General features: G+C 30.4%; 1 protein-coding gene across 2 annotated transcripts in view; it reads right to left on the bottom strand.

The window, feature by feature from the left end:
- The window catches only part of gus (splA/ryanodine receptor domain and SOCS box containing gustavus), a 457,580-nt gene that overhangs the window by 222,455 nt on the left and 217,830 nt on the right, over positions 1–17,295 (bottom strand). The window contains exon 1 of one of the 2 annotated variants that reach the window (XM_076415398.1): positions 7,332–7,911. The exons of the other annotated variant lie outside the window; for it this stretch is intronic. Within the exon in view, the coding sequence (XP_076271513.1) occupies positions 7,332–7,876 (545 nt within the window). The 5' untranslated portion in view covers positions 7,877–7,911. Of the gene's footprint in view, positions 1–7,331; positions 7,912–17,295 lie in introns of those variants that run through there. 2 annotated transcript variants of the gene reach the window in all.

Genomic DNA, 17,295 nt, shown 5'->3' with positions numbered 1-17,295 from the left:
AAAAAAAAATCAAGTAGAATGGAAACTAGAAAGTGTACAAAGCACTTTGCAGTCCAACTCTAACATTCGATTTTGAGAAGTGGGTCTTTCACAGAGATGAAAGCAGCATACATGAAATATCACAAAAAGTCGCTAGTTTCGTAAAGATGAAATTATGAAATTGGAGCTTGGAGATGAAACTCGGAGTCCATATTAAACAATATATCCCATCCAGATAAACCATTTTTGGCAAATAACATATTACCTATGTGTATTCTATAGCGCGACTAATATTCTAATGACTCTAAGAAATCGGAAAATGTACTTGTACTTCTTTCCAGTAAAATTAATTTTTACTCAGAAATCAGTTTGTTTAAACTTCCAGCAATTGGACGATATTTTAATTTATTTTGTAATGATAAACAATAGCTGACGCCTCTAAAATTAATTAGCATACTTTAAATGTTATTATTATTTATTATAATTAATTATATCAATAACTCATTGTTAAAATGAAAAAATCTTTTAACGCAGTTCATTATTATCTTATGTGAAACTAATGCTTAAATATAATTTTAATAAATATTCATTAAGGTATATATTAAATTAGAAATCTACTAGATATTTACTATTGGTATTATTGCCATAAATATTGGCATTTATAATGAATTATTTCTAATAAGTTTTTGGTAATATTTATGATAATATAATTCTACACCAATTACAAAAATTATATCATTAAATTCTGGAATATATAAATAATAAATTCAAGTAAAACACAGTTTCTGATTCAAATTATATTAAAATATAACTACCATATGCTCCATCAATCATAAAAGTCATGTTATTTCAGCATTAGTAGAAATATAAATTAATTATAAATTATGTATTATTAATTTCCTTATTTGCTTATTATGGTAGTTAATATGGAAAAGTTCTATGGTAGTTATTCGAAAAGCTTGTTGTTTTTGATTTGTCGTAAATATGTTTTTTTCTTCATTAACAATGTGAATGACTACATTGTTTAAGTATTGTCCCTGGTGGGATAACATCCCGTCCGCTATTTGTAAGGTAATATTAATTGTCGAAGTTCTGCAACATAGGATACATTGTTTAACAAATATGTCCGGATTTGGCACATTCGCACTATCCTGTATAGAAAATCATAGAAAAGAATAATCTATACTGCTTTCCTTTTATAATTGCCATACATTATTTTCGAGTCGATAAAGTCAAAACAACAAAAAATTTAGAATATTTACATGTGTTACATTAATAATTCTATAGTAATAATAATAAAATCGTTGTGTTAGTTTTGTTGGATTAACACACATTGGTTTTAAAATATGGAAGAACAAGGGTAAGTGTAGAATGTAAGGTTAAATTTTTAAAGTATATAAAATCGAAGCAGCATTAATTTTATTTATAGTGGGAATGTTAGCTGCCAAATTTCAATATATGCCAAAGTTTAGTGATAACAATAACAAAGAGGAAAATGATTCTGTTGTGTTGCAATTAGCCAATTTTTTAATGAGGTTTGTCCATTAAGAATAGTAGCAAAAAGTGTAGTAACTGATAAAGTTATACATTTATTTTACACATAATTTTAGTAATGATTTTAAATATATTTTATAGGTAAGATGTAGCTAGAATTTGCTGAGAGTGAAAGTCGAAGAATGTGAATTTCGGAGAATCAGAGAAGAATGAATTAGACAGCTATATATATATAAAAATAATGATGTATTGACTGAGCTTTCTTTCACCTTAAACGTACGATCATCCATTCGTTTTAGGCTAGTAAATGTACAATATGTTAATCGAAAGCTCGAGGTAGTGAATTCGTCAATGGGGTTTGTGGATCAAGAATAGTGGCAAAAATTGTAATAGAGATCATAGTTGGTCATATTTGGATATTTTTAGGAGAACTTCACCGCTTTCATATATACTGGTGGTATTTTCGTTTGGTTTTAGCTATATTGGCTGAGTTTGATCTAAACGATTTTGGTCTTTTTTATGGTAATGTTTATTTATATGGTTCTTGGAGTTCATGTTAATTGTTCAAATATGTAAATTGATTTACATATGGTGTTTTTATAAAAATAGAAAGGCATATCCTCCCTTATATATATAGTTTCAACATTAAATCAATTATTTATCAAATTTGTGTATATCTATTTCTAAAAAATAATTTATATATAAAAAAGGAGCAAGTAAACTAAACTGAATAAACGCATGCGGCATAATTTAATTGTTGGGCAATAATATCATATTGGTTGACACTTGATATTATATATATACACACAATGATATTTTGCAGTGTGAAGTTTCAAGAATATACATTTTTTGGTACAAAGTGTGACAATTTTAATAAAAGGACTGTAAATTAAATTAATTTAAGGGGTTTACAACAGATCGAGTTACTTTATTGGGTATTAAATCGTATCGGGTACATTTGTAACTAACTTCATATTGAATCATCATTGTCCAGGATGAGTTATTTCGTCGAAATGTGAACAAAAATGTTCTATATTTATGCCGAATAAATCACATTTGCTAGACGTTTTATTTCGTTGGCTTCGATTTGAAGAAAAAGACGGCTGAAGCTTTTTACAATCAAACATATTCGAAGACGAGGATTTGAAGGTATTACTCGATAATTATCTGTGTAAAACGTAAGAACAATATGCAGAATAGTTGGGAGTAACAAAAAAAACAATTTCCGATCTCTTCTCCGATGTGATATACTCAAAAGCTTGAAAAAGGACTACCCCAATCCTCGCATCGTCCAAACTTTGCTCCTTCTGATTATTATTTCTACTGTCTGAGCAATGTTTCACTCCTTATGAAGATATCAAAAAATGGGTCAACACGTGGATAGCCTCAAAAGATACCTCGTTCTTTCGAAATGGAATCTGTAAATTGCTTGAAAGATGGGAAAGTAGTGGCTATCGATGGGCAATAATTTGAACAAAATACATTTTGTCAATTTTTCGCAATAAAGCTTCAAATTAAAGAAAAATCAGTTAAAATAAAATTGTTGTAAATATTGTATTATTGTAAACCCCAAAAATGGCAACATATCTTTTAAAACACTTTTAAAATATAACTAATTATGTCAATGAATGTTATTTGCTTATTTAACAACGGCCTTGCGTGATCGACTAGTCATAAAAGTAAACGTATTAACTGATATGTTTGTATGTGTTAAAAGACATTGATGGTATTGTAATGTCTATAATGTAAAATAACTATAATTAGCTAAATATTAGTCGAACATTAGATGGTTAATGAGTTAAATGTTTTGACCTTCCTAAGGTTTTTAATACAACTATGACTGTATAAGTCATACAGTATATCATACATAGTTTATGATAATGATTATATATATATATATATATATATATATATATATATATATATATATATATATATATATATATATACGGTTGAATTTTGAACTATTTCTCAACTATTATTTAAATATGATTAACCATTATGATCAATAAGTGGCAATAAGTAAACATCAATCTATTTAATATTTATATAAATATGTCTCAATAACAAATTTACATTTTTTATTTACACATGTAACATATATAATGTCACTGTATGACATTATTTAAAACACTTCGGGACCCATCAATATTATTTTCCAACAATAGTTAAAAATTATCAAGAACTTGGTTCATTTTATTCAAAATTGGTATAATTGAGACTCTATATTGATGAATCTACCCAATACCTAACATTTGTGTATGAAATAATCATTTGCTTTCTGCTATTTAAGTAAGAAGTCTTATGATATTTTTATAATTAATTTTTTAATCACAATCAAAGATAATTACTTTTATCAAAAGTTATTATTGTTCTTCATTGATGTCTGTTAAACTAATTATTAAGTTCAAGACTTGATTATATATCATTATTATAAAACAAAAAGAAAAATAAGTATTCTACATTAAGAAAATCAATATATTTTTATTTACTAAAAATATATATAACAGTGATATAAATACAACAATGTATGAAAATACCTTCCCAAATATTTCTGAATGTAATACAAAATGTTTTACAAGTTCAGATACAAAAATCTCCATTATCGAGATACTTAATTAAGTAAAGCTTATTAGGTAATTAGATAATAATTGGGTTAATGGTAAATTATGTTTATAAACAAAGTTTCTTAAAGTATTTTGAATTAATTTTAGGTTTCAATCGATTGTTTAAATATAGTTTAATAACTTTACATTTATATGTTGAACAATGTATGTTATATTAGATTTTATTAAATATTTTAAGGCTTATTTTGATATAAACATTATTAAAAAATATTGTATAATCATAATGTAAATATGGATAAAGCTATTCTGAACTTAAATGAAAAAGTTTTTATATCGTAATAATATTCGTGGGTTTACTTTGCAGAATATCGACTGTAACAACAAACACAGAATTTTTGTGGGTGGTTTAAAATCGTCGATATTGAACTATGTAATGGTTTTTAAATAAATTTCACGTTTATTAAGCCATTTTGATATAAATATTATTCAATAACGTAAATATGAATAATGTCTCCTTATTTTGAACGTAAACTAAAAAGCATCAATATATTTTAAAAAATGATTATATTCAGATAGCATCACCAACATTACTGGCTGTTCATGACAAACAAAATAATTAAAATTAATTATTAGTTATGATAAGAAATATTTAACAATGCTAGTAGATTATTGATGATGTTTATACAGTAAAGTTGTCTGTTCAGTTAGTTGTTAATTTTACGTTTCACAAACAAAAAAGATTTATATCATAATACTGTTCGAGTTTATTAACATTATTTCACAAAAATATGTCTAAAACCGTTAATATGTAGGTATATTATGTTTTGCAAATAATATCTTCAAAACTGTTGGTGATTCACAACAACAAAATAAATTAAATTGATTTTGTAATAGTTATTATGTTTATCATACATTTTCAAAAATAACAAAACGGACCGTAATTAAAAACATCCATTATCCACGAAGGGGATCATAATTATTCTATTCATACCATATTTTCATATTTTATCATATATTGATGTTCTATAATTAAGTATTATAAAATAAAGTTATAAACCTTGTGTTTTAAAGAAATATTAGTTAATAATTAATTATTTATAATAATTTATATTGCATTATTTAATAATAATATGAAGGATTAAGTTTACGTTTCTTATAAGACACGATTTGGATGGTAGTCAAACTAATAGTAGACGGAAAGTTATGACAAAATTAATATCGCGAGAACTGTTACTAAGGATGAGAGAACACATCGATCGCATGTAATTAGGCGTTAAAACAAAACGAAAATATCTGAGTATATCTATCCATCTAAAAACCTTGTGTTTTAAACTTTTTTAGGCAAAATAATTAAATTTACGTTTTAACTTTGCATATTGACTTTGCATTAGTTTTATTTTTAATAAAAAGTTTTGATACTGCTCAAAATCACTACATAGTATAAAAAAAGTCGCCTTTTCTGTCCTTATATCCCTATGTGCGCTTAAATCTTTAAAACTACGCAACGGATTTTGATGCGGTTTTTTTCAATAGATAGAGTGATTCAAGAGGAAGGTTTATATGTAATGTTTGTATGTTAATACATGCATAATATACTAAGGCAACATTGCTAATTTTAGAGGTTTCTAACGTGATGTCGTAAATTAACCTATTTTTTAGGCTTATTTAGCAATTAGCAAAAACGCTGCCTAACCCTACGAGTAGATCAAATTAATATACTACAGTATTGTACACCATAAAAAGGTCTACAAAAAAGTCCGCGATGGTATATGTTTATCTATTAGGGATAACCCACATTAACCATTTTTATTGTTTACTTTTTACGTGAGAAAATGGCTTATTTACGAAGCTATTTTAAGCAATACGACATTAATCCTTATCGAATTAAGTACCTTAAATACAGTGTGCAATTAATATAGATCAATATGGTTCCTTACAGCATGTAAATTAAACAAATATTTTCGGAGATATTACAAATTTAAAATTTGCGTTTAAAAATGTGTAATGTAATAAAAATTGTATGAATTTAGATATTCCAAAGATAGCAGGAAATCTTCATAGTAAGTATAGGGGAAGAGGAATTGTTTTACTCCAAATTTAATGCGTGCAGGCCAAGGGCAGTGATGAATGAACCAAAAATACTGGATCGATTTTAATCATGTTTTCATTGAGTGACATAGACATATATATTTTATGCCATGCAAAGTCGGAGCGGGCCGCTATGTTTTTATATACAACGTTCATATTTTTTCTGTAGTGTATTTAATTTAGTATCAACATTGCACTCGTGCGAAGCCGGGGCGGGTCGCTAGTATTTACATATATCGTTAATCATTGATGTTATATTACATATCATGTTAAACGGGGTCTAAATATGAGTGAAGAAGATTAATTAGTTAATTAGTTATTTTGAGGTGTATTTTGATATAACTATAATTAAAAAGATTGTATATTCTACAATATAAATATCAACAATATATAGAATATTATAGGAAATCCACTATCCATCAAGGGATGATATTTAAGTTTCAAAATTATTATTTTTTAACATTACAAAAATTTATCATATTTCAAAGTCTTAATTGATCTCTAATATTCCTCAAGCTAATTACATATGTCGGTGATTAAATACTAAGATATGATTTGAATAGCAGTCAAAATGTTGTTAGGCTAAAAGTTAAGAAAAAATAAGTATGCGTGAAAAGCAACAATACTTATTATATTTATAATTAGAAAAATGTAAATATTAACAATACATTTTATTTATTATCAATGTAGCTTCGACAGATTTTTTATTTTAATAATGTTTAGAAAGGTATTCAATAAAAAAAATCCACTATCCACTGAGGGTATCACAATATCTTAATAATAACATTATAAAAAAATTAAGCAGCTTCTGGAGAGCAGTTAATATTATTGGTTATTTTTAATGCTCCTGTTATAAAATAAAGTTATAAATCATCTGTTATCAAGAACTATTAATTAATATTTAATTATTTATGATAAATTTAAATATAAAGGGTTAAATTTAATTGATTGAATTGAATTGATTTTTAATATTGCTCAAAATAATTACAGATGTTGATCATGTGATAATGAGCTAGTAAGACATGATTTGAACGGTAGTCAAAATGCTATTGGGCGGAAAGTTAAGAAAAAATAAATATCCAGAGAACTGTTTTATTAAGGATGACAGAACACATCGATCGCATATAATTAGGCGTCAAAACAAAACGAAATAATCTAAAAATATCCATGTCAACGAGAAACATATGTTTCATTGACACCAACCTCGTCTCCATATCACCCGCGCTTCCAGGAGCTCCGACCCCCCTCCTAGAGCCGTTCCTCAAGTACTGTCCGCCGGTGCAGAACTGTCCTTGACCGGCTAGCGAGTAGGGGTACTGCGGTCCGCGCTGCACCTTGCACGACGACGACGACCTCGACGGTGCCACCACGGGGATCCACAGGAACTGCCGTCCTAATCCCCAGCACGACACATACAAGTAGTGTCCCGCGGGACTCGTCGGCAGTACCGCCAACGACGATCCGGAGACGGTATGCGCGCCCTTCGAGGCCCCCGCGCACGATACTACCTGGACGCACTGGAGCCGGGAGGGTGGTAAACAGCCGGCACTACCGACACTGGCGCCGGAACGGATGGTTCCGTAGACGAGTACCGGGTGGAAATTGGCGGCCAATTGTCGTCCGGGAGGCGGTCTGACGACGACGGCGCCTAGAGCTATGTCGCTCGGGTGGAAATTGTTACGGATGGACGTCGGGTGTGGATTGCAGAAAACTGGTCCGGTTGGTATTTGTAGGGGAGACGTTAACATGACCGCGGGACCCACCAGCACTGATGTTCACAACGTTGTCGGTCGGGAGAGGCGCGGAGCGAGGGGGAGACCGTTCGGTTCGCGGTGACGGTGGGGCTGGCGCTGTTGCCAATTTTCGGCGGACATTTTTTTCCCCAAAATCACAATATACGTTACCGTATCTCCAATAAATATTCGCCACGATTTTTAAAAATTAATAAAACAGAGCGCTGAGGGTATTTAAAAAACCATTTCTTATTAACCGTACCTTGATTAATATTCTACAGCTATGAAAAGAAATACAAAATTAAAAATACAATACATATTATCGACATCAGTAGAAAATCAGTACAATTTACTTGGCAATTACTTCCTATAAAGTTCATAAACTTGTTTCATAAAATTTCAACAGTATCAAAAAAACAAGCACTTTTATGTAAACTAAAATCATTGATATTTAGGTATATAATGATTATTAAATAATATCATAATAATTACTAGTTATTCACAACAAAACATTAATGAAGAAACATTAAGTAAGTTGTCGTGTAGTTCAGTTATAATGTTCATAAACTGATATGATGAAATATCGACAATGTTAAAAAATACACATTTTTTTGCACTCTAAAAGTATTGGTATTGACATATGTAACAATACTCTAAATTCATTTTCTTTGTACATCTAAGATAAGACATATAAAATTAAAATAAATCAGATAAATTAAAAACTATTAAATCAAATATATATTATCAGCATCAACTAAAGCATATCAGTATAATTGACTTAACAAATTACAGTACGTTGGCAATTTTATTGGAATTTTAATATAAAATCATAATTAGGTATCTTAAAGCATATTTAAACATTATTAAATAAATATAGTATAGGCATGTTTGTTTATTCTCCAAGTGCATTAAAAAGCTTTTGTGTCTTAATAATGTTCATAAAATATCGACAGTATCAAAAACACTTTTAGGTAATATAAAATCATTTATATTTACGTAATTAATTCATTTTACAAGAATTACTGCTGATTCACGATAAAAACATTAATTAAAACAGTTTTGGCAGATTAGTTATAATGTTTATAAACTTACTTGATTAAATATCGACAGCATGGAAAAAAATAAACATGTTCCTGTTCTTAAATTATTGATATTTACGTATACAATACTTTTTACATAACATCACCAAAATTGCTGCTCAATCACGACAAAAAAAAATCAAAACTCGCTATATATACGATAAATAAAAACTTGATTAATAAAATAGATATGGTGAACATGAACTAAAACAAAATATTACTATTTTGATATATTTATACACATAGTGAATATGAATCACTTCTAAGAAGCAATTATCTGAAAATAGCAGCTAGAACGTTAATAAATAAATAAATCAGCTAATAAATTAATTAGACTAATAACTATTAATATAACCTCTTTGATATATAAGATTTTTAGTTAATATCACCATTCACAGACCAAAGAATTAATTATTAGTATTAGTTATTAAAATTTAGTAGGTCGGTCGTTATGGCTATTAAGAAATTATAATAATTCTTTAAAAACATTCAATATTAGATTCAAGGGCACTAGGTAAATTACATAAGGTAAATTAAATTATACTATAAACACTACTGCAAATGAGTAGAATTTGTATATATTTAAACAGATAGTATATATGAATCACTTGGAAAAACTAATTATTTAGAAAATTACGGTAGGAAAGTCAATACATTTATTGGTAATCTAACATGGGTACATGATGATCATACGTAAAAGTAAAACTAAAGCTTGAAACCATGGGACATATCACACTGGAAAGGTTCAAAATTAGTCGCAATTTAGGCAGAGAAGAACGTTTATAGTGAATTATATTGGAACCAAAAGATAAACGGATAATTTGATAAATAATAATAATAATCAATAATAGAATATAGAACCCTGATCTATAAATGGAAAACTATTAGATTTTGATTAATACACACAGTCAAAGAAGAATTAGCTAAAGGCTTTTAACGAAATTATTTTGAATATATTTTGACATGACATAAATACACAGAATAATGAAAAAATAAGAAATAATTATTAAGGGTCACAATGGCAACGTTGCAAAATCCGCCTGCGCCTTCTCGTTCAATGCCAACAGGGAGATTCGTAAGGGGTGCGAAAATGCGGCGCTGCCGTGCCGTCCAAATAAAATAAGAAAACCGGCAGATCTATGGCAACATGGCCAACACGTAGATATTAAGGGTTTTACCAGATTTTTTTCAGCGCATTTAGTCCAACTAATATTTGTATTTATTAACGTAATGAATTAAAGCGATTGATTAAGATTAAAAATAATGCCGATTTATCGAAGAAACATTAGAAATACATAATATACTGATGATGTAAAATATGTTAAAATCAAATAAATGTGTGTTCCTCACGTTATAAGGTGTTTAAATAAGTTTTCAGGATTTTTTGTTGAACTTGCTCGACCAGGCTCATCATTAGGTATTATTGTCGTAGTAATATCCGGTGAATATGTTGTGTAACAAATGGTTTTCCATTTATTACAACTTTTTTTTTAGTTAGCCCCAACCTTCAAAAGATGCGTGTATAAATTTGACAGCTGTCGAAACATTAGTTTGTGAATTATAGCATTTTGAGTGAAGCAACTTTTGTTACTGTGAATAAAATGGATAAAAAGGAATTTCGCGTGCTACACTTGGCTTGATGCTGAGTTTCCGGACACTGCCCCAGGAAAATCAACCATCAAGGATTGTTATGCTAAGTTTAGACGTGGTGAAAAGAGTACAGAAGACGGTGAAGGCAGTGGACGCCCAAAAGAGGTTTTTGCGGACGAAAAGATTTAAAAAATCCAAAAAAAAATGAATTTGAATGACCGTAAATTGAAATTTAATGAAATAGCAAATATTCTAAGGACATCAACTGAACTTGTACATCATATCATTCACGAATATTTTGGGTATGAGACAGCATTGTGCAAAGTAGGTGCCGCGCGAGCTCACTTTTGACCAAAAACAACGACGTAATAAACCCGAGTTTTTGCGTCGATATATGACAATGAAACATGGCTATGTCATTTTACTCCGAAGCCCAATCGACAGTCATCCGAGTGAACTGCACACAATGAACCCGCTCCAAAGAGTGGGAAAACGCAACAGTCGTCTGGCAAGGTTATGGCGTCTGTATTTTGGGATGGGCATGGAATAATTATCATTGACTACCTTGAACAAGGAAGGGCCATCAACAGCGACTATTACATAGCGTTATGGACCATTTGAAGGACGAAATCGCCGAAAAACGGCCACATTTGAAGAAAAAGAAAGTGCTGCTTTACCAAGACCGTCTCACGAGTCAGTGAAAACGATGGCATAAATCCACGAATTGGGCTTTGAATTGTTTCATCATCCACCGTATTTACAAGATCTGGCCCCCAGCGACTATTTCCTCTTCTCAGATCTCAAAAGAATGTTGGGTGGGAACAAATTTTCGTCGAATGAAAAGATGATCGTCGACACTGATGCCTATTTTGAAGCAAAGCACAAATCGAACTACAAAGATGGAGTCGAAAAGTTGGAGGGTCGCTGTAATCACTGTATCAGCCTTAAAGAGAATTATGTTGAATAAAAAAAACTATTCAATTGACCTGTTATTGGCACAACTTTTCGCGTCTCTATAAAAAGTGATGAATTGCCTGACCAGACTAATCATCAGGTAGCATTGTTATAACAATATCTGATGAATATGGACTGTAAGATTTGATTTTTCATTTATTACATATTTTATGAAGCAAACACCTTCGATGCCAAAAACTACCCTCCTATCGAAAACTTATTTTAGTTCAGCGATATTATGCGTTTGTGTTATGTGTTTTTAAAACAAATTTTGATTTATGCATTTGTGATTTATTGATATCACAGAAGTAAAATTTAAAAAAACTCTGTAGAAAAAGCTTATTAGTCTCAAAACTCGAATAGAAGAAAACAATATGTGACTCTGATACAAAATCATCAATACTTGGAACGTATGTTATTGATAGATGTCGAATGTTATGACATGACGTTTTACATTAGGATCAATTTTATGTGGCAATATATATTTATATCAATATGCATTTTTATAAACAATATTTATTGGAAAAAATATGATGTATTAAAAAAGTTTAAACATTTATTGAATTTCAAGAGTTATTGGATGAAAATCTAGCTCAAACTCTCAAAAAACTTCTGGACAGCTTAGCGGTTAATCAAATAACTGTTTTCAGCATTTTCATGCCATTAAGAAAGATCCAAAAAGCGCAATGATGATAATATATTGCTGTCCAAAAGTAAATAATAAAATGAACAACATATTTTTGTAAAAAAAGGCGGTAAAGAAATAGATACAAAGTCATCATCTTACATTACAACACTCAGCCAGACGTTACAAAAATTGCGACGGCTACTTTGTTGCAGCTCGAATGGGAAGGTCTGCTGAACCCACTGTCCCACCAGAGTGATGCGGTACAGCTTCGCTGGCACATAATTTCGAAATACTGAAGAAGTGTAAAACTGGATCGACGATTGGATGAAACCAACATCGTTTTATCGATACGGTATCCCAATATTGCCAGCAAAATGGAAAAAATTCATAGGCAATGATGGAAAATATTTTGATTAATACGTATTGTGCCAATTCTTGTCTTTTCAAAGTGAAAATGTAATCAGAGTACATGCAAGCAATACATTTATGGCCAGATAATGTAAAAATGATACTTGATTTTTTAGTTTACACAGATAAATTAACAGCACACATTTATAAACTATTTTTGAGCAACAATATAACAATAATAATATAATTTTATGTATTTTTGTATCGATTTGGCTAGGCACCGACTCCAAAGTGATCACTTGGTACTAATTAAAATAATATTGTAAATAGATAAATAGGTTTAGGTGGGTATTAAGCTAAATTGTGTGTATATAGTAGAATATAAAATAGGTGTAGTACATAGGTTAAATAATGTTTTTGTTTATTTTTATTTAGTTATTATAACGATTGTTAGGTCCATATTTTATATTAAAACGTTTTCTTTTTCGTATTAAAAGTTTAAGTTTGATTATTTTTTACATTTTAGTGGGGTCCTTATTTTGAAGTCGGTTCAATTCCTTTGTTAAAAATATTTTATTTTTCTTTATTTAGTGTTACATATTTACCCAATAAATGAAGCAGTTATTTTATTAAATATTATAACAGGTAGGCCAAGTAAAGCTGCAATTATGAGGAAAAATATGAATATAGAACCAATGATTTAAAATAAGGAACGCTTCAGGCCTCAGGATTCGCTAACTAGTCTAGGTGATTTGACAAATGTTCAAGTAAAAATTCAAGTAGTTCAGTTGAAAATAGAACAATAAGAAGTTGCTGCCCCCACTGGGAATCGAATCTGCGACCTCCGCGTGTGAACTGAATGCTCTAACCATTACATCATGGACGCAGTTGCTAGCAATATTTCTAAGACTTCTCATATGATATAGTTAGTGCTTAAATAGCATATAAAGTTAGCCTAAATTTTATCCATCAATTTAAGACTTAATCTCACTGATAACACATTTTATTTAACAATTTGCCGCAACTTCACTAAAAATAAGTTTGCTCACTTGAGGAAATGGTTTATTTTAAGACCTAACAGAATGTCACGTAATAATGTGTATACAGTTTTTTTTCAAGTGAAATTAGCCTACCAAGTAAAATAAACTAATATAAAATAAACTGTTGTGGTTTCAACATTTTAAGTTCCATGTTGTTTAACACTTAAATACGATGTATATTTAGTAATATTGTTTATATTTACATATAGGTATGAGTTTTTGGTGATATGGTGAAACTGATATATTTTAAATAAAGAACACTAAAAACTGGAGCTTGAAATTTGGCTTGAAGATTAAAGCTTATACAGAGGAAGAATTTTAGCGCCTAATGTAATAACAGATCAATTGAAAAGTCTCCGGCTTACCATAGTAAAACAATTACCAGTACCATTTTTTGGCAAAATTAGTTTTTTTTATTCAACATAATTGCTTACCATTTTCATTGACTTGTGACACGGTGCATTTTCTTGGTAGCACATTATCTTTCTTAAAATGCGACCGTTTTTCAGCGATTTTGTCCTTCAAACGATCCAATAACGATATGTAATAGTCGCTATTGAAGGTCCTTCCTTTTTCAAGGTAGTCAATGAAAATTATTCCATGCACATCCCAAAATACAGACGCCATAAAATTTCCAGGTGACTGTTGCGTTTTCCCACGCTTTGGAGCGGGTTCAGCGTGTGCAGTCCACCAGGATGACTGTCGATTGGACGTAGGAGTGAAATGATGGAGCCACGTTTCATCAATTGCCACATATCGACTCGTCATTATCGTAAGATCTCGGGTTAATTACTCTTGATCATCTTCAAACACAGCTCTGAATCATCAACTCGTAGTTGTCAAAAGTTGGTCAAAATTGAGCTTGCGGGCACCCACTTTGCACAGAGCTTTCTCATACCCAAATATTTGTAAATGATATGATGTACACGTTCAGTTGATATCTTTAGAGTGTCTGCTATTTCATTCAATTTCAATGTACGATCGTTCTAAATCATTTTATGGATTTTTTAAATGTTTTAGTCGGTAACAACCTTTATTGGGCGTCTACTGCGTTCACCGTCTTCGGTGCTCATTTTACCACGTCTAAACTTAGCATACCAATCCTTGATGGTTGATTTTCCTAGGGCAGTGTCCGGTAAACTGTTTTTTCTCTTTTGTTTTTTAAAAATGTAAAATAATAATTTGAAATAAATAAATTTACTGACAGAAAAAATATGCTACTGTTTTAAAGATTGCATTGTGGAAAAAATAAGTAAAGAACAATGCAATTTTATTTAAAAAGTAAATATATTTTCTTATTCTTTATTTTATGTATTTGACTATGAAATAATTTTTTTATTAATCAAATAAGCCTGGTTTTTACTCAATCTGCTGCTCTTCAATATATATTTTAGGTGAAAAATATATACTACACAATGTAATAATATGTAAATGATTGAAAAATTATATGACTTATTCTTTCCCGCATAAAGATAACAAATCGTGAGAACAAAATAAAGAAGCGTTTATGAATAAAAGTTAATGCTTAATAACTGTTTAAGACAAATTATTCATATTAATTATTTAGAGATGGATTGAAAAAAAAAGAACAAAATCCTAAGTAGTGCTTTGGAAAAGAGGTAAAGTTATATACCACGTTAATAATTTTTTGTATGTTTATGTAGATGAATAGCAAAGTTAATAAAAACAGTATAATCTTAACTAATTGAAAATAAATCGAAATTTGGTAGTTTACCTTACAGTTCTTTGCTAATTTCGACAACCCACCTGTTTCTAAACAAAACAATTTTACCAGACGTACAAAAACCCGACCGAACATGAAAAAAATACTTATAAATTAATGACTTGCCGCTGTTTTTTTAAATATTACAATGTCTGCGGCCAGACATCGAGGTTTATCAACAAAACATAACTATTGTGGAATTATTCATCATAAATAAAGTTAATCTAAATGGAAAATAATATTTATTTTCTGATTTGCTGGCTGAAATATGAGGAATATATCTTGTTTCTTTCAATGTAAAAGAATAACATTGTTTTTCGTTAAAATACGTTTTCTTTCTTATACTTAATTTTACAGACAAATCCATTTAACTTGTAAGAAATGCAAAATAGTACAGTTTTTTTATTTGTGTGCTATAGCTAGTAACATATGTCCAACTACATACAACATGTTTCAACAATTAATACATATATTTTTAGAAAAAATAGAGATTCGTTATGGTGGTTTGACCATATAACTTTCCATATTTGAACAAAGTGCTTGAAATATTGATGAAAACAAGAGGTAGTAGAAAGGATTAGAGTGCCGCTAATTTTGTTCTAATAGCAATGATATCTCGAGAAATTACGTCGTAGCAAAAAAAATTTGTAGGAATGTTCGTCTTGTCGGTCTGTATGTGTGTTTGTCCATGCGGTTGTTTATCGGAACACTCACTACTATTTTGTGAAAGGAATTCGCACGGCAACTGAAAACACTGCTTGAATAAAAACTTGTTTATTGCTATATTAAATGATACATGTGCTCGACGGGAAAATGGACAGGATATTAGGTTAGGTAAAGGAAGTACAATAGCGTTGTGGGAGTGTGACTGTTACAAAGGGGGTAGAGGAAAGAAAAAGATAGCGAGACGTCGTCGTGGTGGTCTTTTATAGCCGGGAACCGCATGGTACCAATCCACCAGCGTTGCCAACCTTTGAACTTGCTGTAGGTGACCCCTAAAGGGTCGTAGCGGTCGCTAGAAATTAAATAAGATCTTTGTATCTAATGACAGTTCTTAGGAAAATTAAGAATTATTAATCCCTACAGTTAGTATTATTATATTAAATACTTCGAGGCATTCAGTGTTTTGATTCATAAATTTGGCTGTATCGGTTTTGGGACTCCATGTGATATTCAACATGACCGGTACATTCTCTGAATATAGGCTGCTAAATATGTTGAGGCTTCTAGAATTTTATATGATATAAATCTTACTGAAGGACCATATGACTTGAGAATGAATGAAGAAAATACCAAAATATTGACCACTGATCGATTGGCTGCTATTGTAAATTTCAACGGGGCCTTGTTAGAGCAAGTGCAGGACATCAAGTACTTAGGATTAGTAATTCAGGAGACTAAAGAGTAATAGGTCAAATCGGTCCAGCTGTAGGATCTCTGCTTTTTTAAAATCAGTGCAAAATACAATGGTTTACATATCTGTTGAACAAAGGGTAAATAAATATCGAATGAAACTTACTTATATGACAAAAATCATAGGGAACAGCTGACCTACCAACCTCAAGAAAGACTACTGTTGCAACATGTGCTGACGATACAGCAGTCTTATGGTCACACGAGGATCCAATATCAGCCACAAGAAACCTCCGCTTATAACCCTGGCGTATCAATGTGACATGTGACATTCACCATTTAAGAAAGACTTTTTATAAAAATGAATAATTATGGACTCCCACAAGCAGACAATGATAAATATCTGGAAATGCATCTAACATAGAAAAACATATAGTGACAAAACGTAAACAGCTTGGGCTTAAACTAAACCAAATCTATTGGCTGATAGGGCGTAAATCTAAAAGATCCTTAGATAACAATGTTTTGTTGTATAAGCCAATACTTGGGCCCATTTGTCTTGTGGTATTGAACTGTGGAGTACTACTGCATATCAAACATAGCTATCCTACAAAGGTTCCAGAATATAGTGTCGTGAGCCATCCTCTATGGCCCATATTGCATCTACAACAAACCATTCAGCGCGATGTACTTTCCAATACCGAGTGTGATTCAAGGTG

The sequence above is a fragment of the Rhynchophorus ferrugineus genome, unplaced genomic scaffold (assembly GCF_030347505.1).
Source record: "Rhynchophorus ferrugineus isolate W39M unplaced genomic scaffold, kcgeb_rfMv2 rfM1, whole genome shotgun sequence".
Lineage (NCBI taxonomy): Eukaryota > Metazoa > Arthropoda > Insecta > Coleoptera > Curculionidae > Rhynchophorus > Rhynchophorus ferrugineus.
The sequence above is the reverse complement of the archived record's forward strand: the minus strand, read 5'-3'. Positions and strand labels throughout refer to the sequence as shown.